This window comes from Ambystoma mexicanum, chromosome 3p (genome assembly GCF_040938575.1).
Source record: "Ambystoma mexicanum isolate Mex_15411 chromosome 3p, UKY_AmexF1_1, whole genome shotgun sequence".
NCBI lineage: Eukaryota > Metazoa > Chordata > Amphibia > Caudata > Ambystomatidae > Ambystoma > Ambystoma mexicanum.
Window position 1 is genome coordinate 917,455,829 of NC_090925.1, and position 11,427 is coordinate 917,467,255.

Genomic DNA, 11,427 nt, shown 5'->3' on the forward strand with positions numbered 1-11,427 from the left:
TGGGTGGCAAGAGACAATTAATAAATCCCTTTTGCTCAGCACACAAACTGAATATTTTCTTTGGATTTTAATAACAGGATTTACAATAACTCATACCCACCACCATTTTACTTGCCTGAGATCTTACAGGTCCCTTGTATCTGGAACTTACACGCTTTCCCCAGACATTGGCGAGGTCCAAGAGGGAAACAGAATGTTCCAGCACGTCCCACCAAATTAGGCAAATCAGATACAATCTAAAGACAGCATTATTAGGATGTGTGTGTGTGTCCCGAGGGCAATGACATGGCTAATGTTCATTTTAACTAAAGTTAGGAAAAGGGAATGGTTGGGGAGGCCCTGTTGACAGTTAAGCCATGAACTACAGGTCTCTGCCGCAGGTGAACAAACCACCTTGAGTTATATCCCAAGCATAATGCAGAGTCATAAGATTATTTCTGTTGTGAGGGGGGGTGGCTCAGGGCCAACGCGTTTGTCTTGGAAGCAAGACAACACAACGTTTAGAAACCAATCTCTGGTATTAAACACATTATGTGAAAGGAGGATAGCACAAGGGCCACGCGCTGGTCTTGGAAGCAAGACCATACAGAGCAGCAGAGGTGCAAATCCCGGATCTGCACTTCGAAACTGAACTCAGGTATGGCATATAGTGTGTTATAAATAAACAATTAAATAAATAAAAGAACAAGTATAATTTGACATCTCACTGTTGTCCATTTCCTACATCCCAGGAACCACGGTGGCCTTGGTAAATGAAGGGAGCTCTTGTGCGTTGGACACCGTCCACTTGGTTTCTGTGATAGCTGAATGCATTCCTGTCTCAGACTGGAAGCATCTCAGGTTTTGGAACTGTCAGGGCCTGCCAGGGCGTGATGCTTGAACTTGGCACTGTTGTGCATCTTGCGACCCAGGCTACAGTCAGATTCCTAAAAATAAGGTTCATCAGATAACCATGCACCATTTTCTGTGACAAAAGTATAATTATTTTAAATCAACTGACTTCATATAATCACTAAATGTACAGCGGAATCAAAGCACAGTAACTATATTTTGATTGCGGAACTCTGCGCACTATTACATTCACTGAACCTATAGCGCCCGTATGAAGGATGTCTTAGTAAGCACTGTGAGGATTTCCACGTGCAGATGCATTGTGCAGACCGAAAATGTGTTTAAGGGAAGCCATCCCAGCACAGCATTGCTTTTCAGCTAAACGTGAAAGTTGTTTTCCCTCCTCCTTAGACACCCCCAGCAACTTTGCCCGATTTTGAGGACTTGATTATTTTAACCTGGAGAGTGTGAGACCCTTTTTGTCCACTCTCTCATGTGTTTTAATGTGATTTTGTACTCTGTGTTTCTTTTGGTAATGGAGCCTGACAAACTCCATAGGCTTCATCTTTTACATTGCGTCACACAGCACCTTCACTGCAGTGGCACAGGGAAGTCTTCCAGATTTCCCAAAGGTTTAAATACCTTCTATGGGATAAACTACTGTTTCCCAGAGCAATAAAGTGAAGTTGACTTTGCTTACCTTTGTAAACTTTCTAGAGCCAGCAGACAATATCTTACAATAGGCTGCTGGAGGGCTTACTTAGTATCCCCTTTGTCTAGCTTCTCATGTAACATTTTTTTGTTACCCTTTCCTCACTGAATGGCTGGTGGCAGTGGTTTACTTTTAACTTCTGTGGTGTGTAATTACCACGGGCTGCGTTCGCAGCACAGTAAAGCACTCAAGGATGCCATTTTTGTCAAAATGGCCCGGTCTTCTTTTTTCGCCATTTCTTTGTGGAAAGGTCCTTCTTGAGATTTACTCTGCACGCCAAATCAGGTTTGGTTCCTTTGTTCGCTTTGTCTTTGGCGGGATTCAAGAGTGAAGCCCCCTCTGGCTCCAGGATGTCTGGCGGGGGCAGGAAGTGAGGGAGGTGCCTGAAACTCCCTGTGCTTAGTCTCTTAGCAGACCCAAATGCACTCTGTGGTGATTGGCCGGCTGACTGTCCGCAAGGACAGCCACCCTGCTGGGTGACTGACAGCTAGGCTGGAATGAATGGGAGAAACCTGAATAAAAGGCGAGGCTTTTGGCTTGGAAGGCAGAGTCAACCACTGGACAAAGGAACCAAAGAAGAACTTGAAGAGGACTCCTGCTGCATCTCCTGGACCGTTGGTAGGCCCGGTGAAGCCCTGCTGCTCTGTTGAAACTCCACTTTCGTATCGATAGAGAAGCTCCTGCAAGGACGACTTCTCCCCTTGAGTTGGTGGGACCAATCAACTCCAAAGTAAGCCACCTGGACATCTTCTCGGAGCTGGTTGAATTTCCACAGAGTTGCTTCTGGAAACTGAATAGCCAGGGAGAGGAACACCAGATTGTGCGCGTTGCTTTTAAGTTGGCCAAGAGCTCCAGAAAGATCCTCCGGACTCCCAGGAAGCAGGACTGACCGAGCCTGAGCCACCTCAACAGAGTGTGGGACCCCATAAGCAAGGAAAGTCAATCTCGACAGCCAGGAACCACAGTGTTGCTATTTGTGGAAGTCGCAAGGAGCTGAAACACAGAAGTGCCACTTGTTTGAAGATTGCCGCTTGCGAGCGCTGACTATGCCATTGCAGTGCAGGAGTCCCCAGAAGTCCTCCCTCTTGTCCCCACGACTGAGGCTCAGGAACAGTGAGATTTACATAGCTTTACAGGAACAGGAGTCATCTGCTGCACTTTTTCTTCAATCCAAAGGTACTGTAACGTCTTAGAGTACTTACCTCTTATTGTAGAGTTTCTTGCATCTTCTCCTACTCAAAAGTCTAAATAGCTTGTGGCCCTACATTTGATTCTTCTTTTCTTCAAAGACTTCTAAAACACTGTGCAAAGACTGTTTTACTTACCTACCAGATTTGCTTCAGCTCCTATAGACTTTTGCCCATTGACTTTGGCTTAGCCTGTTACACTGAATGGCTCTGCTTAGGGAATCCAAAAGTATTTGCCTGCTTAAGAATGTTCTAAATGCTACAGTAAGATATTAATGACCCAACATCCTAGCTATTGAAGTCACCTTTGGGTGTAGGTTGTGACTGTGGGCCATCCCAAAAGGGTCTTTACTGATTTAGGACTAAGAGTGTGTAGTTTCGGAGTGTATTTGTGTGTTGATTTTATATTGCTCCCTTCTGAAGAAGGCTTATTCTAACTGACTGATAAATAAATTAATATGTTTTTATTTAAGAAACCTTGTGCGTGTTTATTTGAATACTTGTCACTGTGAATCTCTATGTAACCCTTCTACAGCTCACATTGACCCCTCTTAAGATAAGCCTGGCTGGTCAACACGCTACCAACCTGTGCAGTACAGATTTATACCAAAGGTTGGGTTGCTATTGCCAGGAGGTCAGGGTTGTTGTAGTGCACCCAAAGGGTACTGAATACAATCTTGCCTAACACATGATCAATATAGTCCTCAAAGAAAGGGTAGAATATGGCACAACGTTTGTGATATTGTCAATGCACAAACGGTATGTACTACAGTGAATGCAAAATGCATTACAGGATTCATTAATTCAGACCTTACTTGTCAACAACAGTAAGAGGGCACTCTCAATGCCTCTTCAGTGCACTATTCAGTATCATAACATCTAATATGACATTCTTAACTCGCCTAGACACAAGTGTTTCAACGCGTGACGAGACAGGGGAGGGGGAACAGAGGCAAGACACAGATACAATGACCTTACTAGGCCAGGTGACATAGAGATCGCGCAAGTGCAGGGAAGGGGGAAGGGGAAAAGTGGAAGGGGAAAGGGGGAGAGGGCAGTGCAGTACAGAGGATAACCAGTAAAATAAATAAAAATAAATAAACACAAATTGCGGCCAGCTGGTGGCAAGTGCAAGGGTAAGTGCAGACATCAGGTGTCAAGTGCTGGTAGGGGGCTGTAGGGATACAGAAACAGGTGTGCAACTGGCGGGGAAGCAGGTGTGCAACTGGCGGGGAGGGGACCTGGGCCCGAGATCAGAGGGTAGCCAGGTGACCAATGCAGTTTCAGTTTCAGCCAGGAGTTCAGCAGGGGAGAGGAGGAGAGAATGCAGAAGCAAAGAGGAAGATATTGAGGTGCTTCCGGAACCGGAGAAGGTTCTCCTCAAGTTTCAGAGAGGCAGGGAGGCTGTCTCAAATGGAGGCCCCAGTCGAAGAAAGAGATCTACCACCAACTCGTTGCTTGGAGAAGTGACTGGCCCTGAGGGAGTTGGAGGTGGAGGAGCAAAGAGCTCAGGTAGGAAGGTATTTGCGAAGAGAGAGTTTGAGGTATTGAGGACCCAGGCCCCAGAAGGCCTTGTGGACAAAGCAGAGGATCTTGAACTTAATCCTTGCAGCCACTGGGAGCCAATGCAGAGATTTCAGTGCTGGAGAGATACAATCCCTGAGCTTGAGGCCAAGGACAAGTCTTGCAGTCCTGTTCTGGATGAGTTGCAGAGGGCGGAGACTAGAAGCAAGCAGGATTTAGAAAGAGGATGTTGCAGTAGTCCAACCTCGACAGAACCAGAGCTCTAGAGACTGTGAGCTTCTGGTGGAAGGAGAGGAAAGGAAGAATACCTCTGAAGAGGTGCAGTTGGTAGTTTGACTTCTTAGAGACGTCAGGGATGTGAGGCAAAAAGGAGAGTGTGGAGTTGAAGATGACCCTGAGGTTCTTAGCCTCACAAGTGGGAGCAGGAAGAGGGCCAAGAGAGGCCGGCCAAAGAGTGACAGGAAAGGATGGTGCAGGTATGCCGATGAGGATAATCTCTGTTTTACGGGCATTAAGGCAGAGATTGTTGGTGGCACACCACTCCTGGATAGCAGACAGTCAGAGATGAGAGAAGAAGAAGAGGTGGCAGAGGGGAGCCTGAAAACTAGCTGAGTGCCATCCGCAAATCACTGAAAGTTGGAGCAGAGAGCGGCAATGCAGTCGGCAAGAGGTGACAGTTATTGGTGAATGGCCAGGGAGAGATGTTAGACCCCTGGGGAACACCGCAGGTAGAAAGTGTCAAAGGCAGTAGAGAGATCAAGTAAGATGAGGACACAGGCGGTGTTGGAGTCAAGGTTTGAGAGCAGGTCTTCACAGATGTTCAGGAGCAGTTTCCATGCTTCTGGTAGCTCTGAAGCCAGACTGATGATCATGGAGACAAACAACAGATTCAGTGTAAAGATTAAGCTGGGAGATGGCCAGCTTTTCCAGGAGTTTGCCCAGGAAAGGAGTGATGGAGATCGGGCGATGGTTAGCCGGGCAGGAGGGGTCGTCTGAGGGTTTCTTGAGAAGAGGGTGCACAAGAGAGTTCTTCGGGAAGGGAAGGCTCCAGTGGCGAAGGAGAGGTTGCAGAAGTCAGCCAGGTGCAGGAGCAAAGGTGTCAATGTGGTCCTTAATGGTTTTGGAAGAACAGGGAAGAACCTGTTTTGACGAGACTTTCATAGATCGGACTTGTCTAGAAACCTCGTCAGGACAGAAGAGAGGAAAGGAAGAGAAAGAGGGAGGAGAGGTGGCCATAGGGTGGCCAGAGGAAGAGGAGAGAGTAGAGGGAGGAGGAGGAGGAGAGGACTAGAGGGTGGATGGGATGTCCTGGGTTTTAGAGAGGAAATGAGAAGCCAGGATCGTGCAGAGGGCCTGGGAGGGGACAGGAGTGGTAGACACCACAGCAGAATTGGCCAGCTCCTTGCAGATTTTAAAGAGTTTGGACGAGTTGTTAGATGCTGCAGAGAGGCAGGCTTGAATGTGGGCTCTCTTCATAGTGTGGACGTAGAGCCGGTATTGCCTTTGGAGCAGGCGGCAGGCCAATTTGTCAGAGGATGAACAAGATGCTAGCCATTTCCTCTCAGCCACCCTGCACTTGCATTTAAGGGTGACGAGGTCAGAGTCATACCAGGATTTGCACTTGGCTTTGGGCTTCAAGCGGATCTTCATGACAGGGGCAGGAACATCAAGAGTATCAGAGATAGAAGAGTGGAGCATGGAAAGGGCTGTGTCAGGATGTGAGTCAGCCAGAGGAGGAGAGGATGAGTTCGCTCCGGGTCTGCCTTCCCAGCCTAAGGAGATTTGGTGCAGAGTGGCAGGTCCTGGTTCTCAGCAAGAGTCACCCCCAATACGCCATGGGATCGGGTAGAGAGCAAAGCTTGCATTTGCCTTGGACTGCTTCTTCTTTACCTCAGTAGTTTCATTATCCAGAAAGATTGACTTTCCCAAGAGAGATCCAAAAAACATTTTCCTCAGGTGTTTGACAAGAGTGAATCAAAGAAGGGGTGGAAGATCTCCTATTTTAAAGGCAAGGCACCATTGGTGATTGAACAGCAGCAAGCCTGCTTTAAGGGGTTCAATCCCTGTTCTTTAGAGAAGTGCTCTTTGCCTTCTGTCAATGAACCTAATGTGCTTTTAACTGATTTAAGTGGAGGGGACAGGAAGGGGAGAGATGTACGGACAGAAAAAAGATGGTGGAATACTCCTCCAGCTATGCTGGCTTCCCCACTTCTACACTATCCCCACCATCTTCCCTTGTCAATAGCATCAAAGGTCCTATTGGTATGCAGCACCCTATTGTGGGTCTATATCAGGGGTACCAGGCTGTGTGGGTATATCAACAGACTTATCTGCAATATCTTCTTCCCCACTCAAGCTCTGAGAGTCTCCAAGTTCCCCTTCCTCCTCACCTGACGTTGAAGAGAAGTCCAACTTCTTTCCGTGTGAGCGATGAACGTGGGCTTTCTTCTTCTTGAGTAGATAGGGCTGGCCTCGGAAGGAAGCCGCCGTGACTCTGGGTAGGAATCAACGGTGACTCCCCCCCCCCCCCCGTGACAGACACGCGAAGCAAGGGAAAAAGCCTTGCGGCACAAAAACCCCTTTGGAGTGCAGAATCCCCGCTGGACCGGAATATATGAGGTGAAGTTTCAAAGCCAGACTCGTATGAAATGACGATCCAGGGCAGGTAAGTGAAGGCGAAGCACAAAGGAAACGGGGAAGGAGAGAATGCTGGAACAGAGGGGAGCCAAATGGATGGAAATCCGGGAGAGAACAACGAAGGCAAGGAAAAGGCTGAAAGGAGGAAGGGAGGAGAAATAAAACGGGAAGCACCTCGCACCCAGGAACAGGGGGGGGCAAGGCAGAGAGAGGACCAGGAGAGAAGAGAGGAACAACAGAGAGGAGAAAAATTAAGGACAGAGGCGGATCACCGCCAAGCGAAGTAAACAGTAGACCAAGCAACAAAGGAGAAATCCGAGAGTTGCAACGCGCCGAGCCGCCGAGCGTAAGCTAGTAAATACACTTGGCGGCGGCCATGTTTGAAAAGATTAGACCGCTAACGATGTCTGGGTATACAACGTGGCGGCACAGTCAGGTGGCAGCCATGTTTCCACCTCTTCCACAAGTGCCAGGAACCCGCGGTTGTGACAGTCTAGTCCTTTTGGGAGGATGTGCCCATTGATTGTTGTTTCCCAAGACAGTTCCTGCTGGGAAGCTGTCTTGTTGGGGAGAGTGTTAACCAATCTCACAAAGGATCAAAGGAGAAGCATAGCCATCATGTCTTCTGCCCTGCCATTTGGGCGGGCAAGGCCATCTCACCAGAATACACATATTACCCTTCTACAGCGAAGATGAGCTCACAGTGCTGACACTTGTATGATTTCAAGTTGATGTGGCTGTAATAAGCTTGAGACATACTAGCCACTTAACCTTAAACTAAGGAATGGATAACATTTAAAGTTTACAACTGCCACTAGGGTGGTACTCGCATAGTTATGTGGTCTGGGAACAGATGTGCATATTTTAGAAGCAGCCCCTGTCCTGAAGTGGCTTGGTTGTCACTGCAGTTGTCAAGATGACACTTGTGACCTGAACCTGCTCTGTGTCACTGGAGAGCAGGTGCTGCAGATCAGGGTACTGATTCAGCAGGGCAGAGGTGTACAGTATGCTTTTGACATTGAGTTTAATGAAAGGGGGCCTCTATAGCAGGCCACCCTTTCAGCGATAGAATTAGCCGCATCATACTATTACTATTAGAATGTTTAAGAAATGTAGTGCTTCCACACCCTTGCCAGATGGTAACCCTTTGACCGCATACATTTCCCACTAGTGGATGCAAATTCCCTTTTCCATGTTGGCAGGATTTCAGGGAATGGAGATCAGTGCCAGCAAAGAAAAGGGGAGCACAGCTCTTGGATGGCTTGGAACAGAAGGTATCGCCGGTCAATAAAGCTTGCATTTGTGCAGCCTGGTAAACTGCCCGACTTGTTAGTCGACGTGCTGATGGGGAATGGTGACCAACCAATTGTCAAGATGACTGGCAAGGAAAGCAGAACACCCAGTCAATAACGAGTCATGACTACTGAATTATTGAATGTGAGCCTTAAATGACATTGCCCCATATGCTAGTCACCTTGTCTCACTCACTGTTAATGCAGAGTCACATGTGAAATATGTATTGGTCTGTTCTGGGGGTATGGTGACCAGTGATGAGAAACAAACATGCACATCAGTCATGGTCAGGACCATAAGTAAATAAGACTAGTGCATGGATATGGATACCAGGTAAACATGAAGAGAAATATAATTAGTGAATAGACCGGCATGAAGAGATTTTACAACAGGGTGACAAGTTGTTGTGGCAGATGTGTCAGTGCACGAGGCAGAGTAACCAGGAATTGACACATTGGGAACAGTAGGGTTGTCAGAGCGGCCAGAAAATGCATTTGAGTGTCCATTGATTCAGGGAATCACTGGATATAGGCATGGTGAGCTATAAGTGGGGGATGCAGAAAAGTGGATGCTTTTAATGTTCAGTAAAATCAGTAAATGGGGCACGTGACACGAGTGACTAAATACTTTATGGTGGCTATTGAATGATGCAGTGTGACTTAAGAATACAACAGAATGGCAAATGAATGATGATGGGGTAAAATGTCAACACAATAGATGAGATGTCAATAGGGCAGGGTTACCAACATGTGAACCAGGGAGGCTCGTGAGTAAGGCAGAGTGGACTGTGAATGAGGCATCATTAGCAAACAGAAAGTCTGAGTGACGCGTGAGTACGGTGGGACGGTTAAAGACTAAGGCAACATGATGCGTGAGAAGGGCACGGTGACTAGTGGGAGGAATAATGTGATCTTAAAGGTAGGATGAACAGTGTCTGACAGAGATCATAACACAATAGGGCTAAGGTTGATGAACTATTTCCTGGATGTGCCTCTGCTGGGGTTCTCTCTCTTGGCATGTCACAGTCCTGTCATCCTGGGAGCCTCATTCTCTTTTTCATTCCTCCATTCTCTCGCTACCCTGTGCCACCTATCCTTCTTCATTACACTCCATTTCCTACTCTTGAATTTCATTATTCCAAATGTCTCTATTTAGCCTTGTATACGTCTACCCCTGTGGGCAGGTTCTTCCATCTGGTGTTGTCTTACCTGTTTCTTTACTCTGAAGTTAATCTGCACCTTATTGCAGTGTGTGCTCTCCTATATACCACTTCAACTCTCTCTTCTGCAATACCGCTTTTTCTCTCAAAATGCCCTGCTTCTCCTGTCACCAACTCGTCTCATGCTCCTGTTTCTACCTTCAGAAAGTCCGCTTTGCCACTGCATTTCATTCTTATCTCTATCTATTCTATGGCTGAGGTACTCCGTCTGCATGTTGCTTTTCTAGCGCCTGAATTTTAGTATTCCTATTCCTTTACAGCGTTTGCTATGTTCCTTGTTGAGGGAACCCCTTCTTTCCCCTACATTTTACTATTGTGCTCCTATTTCTGAGACCAAAGCACCTTTGTATGCTTTCAAAAGAGGCTTCCTATGGTGGAGTGGGAGGGGATAGCACAGTGGCACAGAATTACTCTAGGATAATGATCTATGGTAGAACCACCTCTACCTCGTCAAACTTATGTGCTAGAAATGATGTTGTACTCAATCCAAGCCATTGCAGAATCTGCTGGGGAAGAGGGAAGTGCTTTGATTGATCTACATGGAAAAACGGAAACATAAATAGTGAATTTATAATGGAGCGGTCTGGGTTGGGGTTGGAGTTGAAGAGTAGGAAGTTCTCCAGGTCATCTAGATAATGTTGGAAGCATTTACTAGGTAGGTGTATCAGAAACAATGGTGGTAAGTTTGTCCAGCAGAGTTTTTTTTCTGAAACCCCGCATTTTGGAGAGTTTGTAAAATGGAGATGGGGAGATGGACATACAATGTTTGCCCCCATTTACCACTCCACCTTACAAATGCAAGTGCCATACCACCCACATGGACTTTCATGCTAGCAGCAATGCAATGGATTCCTATGGAATCCCTCTGACTTTTACACGTGGTAAAAGCAGACAGATTCCATAGGAATCCAATGTAAATGCCTCCCACAATTGTTAATTGTGTCACTTTTGTTAATTGCAATTTTTTTACACTCGTTAATTGTTTACACTTTCCCCCCCAACATGGTGTAATAGTGAAGAACAAAGGCCAGTTTGCCTATGTTTAACTTTTTCATGAAGTTGTGGAAATGAGAACATTTGCTTAGAAGGGACGTTTTGCACACAATCTGCATGGGCAGTCAAAATTAGCTTCTATGTGCATTAAGTAGTTGAGATATAAATATGACATGTATCATATGTGCAAGGTCACCATTTTCATTTTTTATCCTTCCATTGTTTCCATTTACAGATGCTGTCAATTGTGTTAAGTGTCTGGAGGAACAGTGGTCTAACGTGGCGAGAACTGGGTGCACCAGTAAGGATGTAGAATTTCTCTCTTTGAAAGAGCCCCTTGGGGCAGGTCTAGCTGCCATAGCAGTCCTGTTTTCTCTTCTTACAGCCGCTGTACTGATCATTTTCATCAAACACCGTAATACCCCTGTAGTCCGGGCTAACAACTGTACTCTGAGCTACATGCTCCTGTCCTCGCTCACGGTCTGCTTCCTGTGCTCCTTGACTTTCATTGGGCGGCCGGTAAAGACAAGCTGCCTTCTTCGACAAATGTTGTTTGGTGTGACATTTTCCTTTTGTGTGGGTTGCGTTCTTGCCAAAACGCTTCTTGTTGTGATTGCCTTTAAAGCCACAAAGCCAGACAGCAAATTCAGAGGTTGGCTGGGATTGAAAGTGCCTGCAGTCATTGTCCTTCTTTGCTTTTTAATCCAGGTTATTATTTGCATTACATGGCTGAGGCTGTCCCCCCCTTTCCTGGAAATGAACATGAGATCTTCCATCGGGAAGATCATACTCGAATGTAACGAGAACTCACAGACTGCCTTCTACAGCATGCTGGGCTTCCTGGGTTTATTGGCCTCCCTGAGCTTCCTCGTTGCCTTCCAGGCAAGAAAGTTGCCCGACAGCTTTAATGAGACCAAGCTGATCACCTTCAGCATGATGGTGTTCCTCAGCGTCTGGACGTCCTTCATCCCAGCGTACCTTAGCACTAAGGGGAAGTTCATGGTCTCAGTGGAGATATTTGCCATTCTGAC

The 11,427-nt window shown here is 46.7% G+C and overlaps 1 protein-coding gene across 2 annotated transcripts in view; it reads left to right on the forward strand.

The window, feature by feature from the left end:
- Nucleotides 1-10,827, forward strand: part of LOC138581110 (extracellular calcium-sensing receptor-like) — a 207,330-nt gene extending 196,503 nt beyond the window's left edge. For both annotated transcript variants that reach the window (XM_069652189.1, XM_069652190.1), the window contains exon 5: nucleotides 10,632-10,827. In XM_069652189.1, the coding sequence (XP_069508290.1) occupies nucleotides 10,632-10,709 (78 nt within the window). In that variant the 3' untranslated portion in view covers nucleotides 10,710-10,827. The remainder of the gene's footprint in view (nucleotides 1-10,631) is intronic.
- Nucleotides 10,828-11,427: the final 600 nt, after the last annotated feature.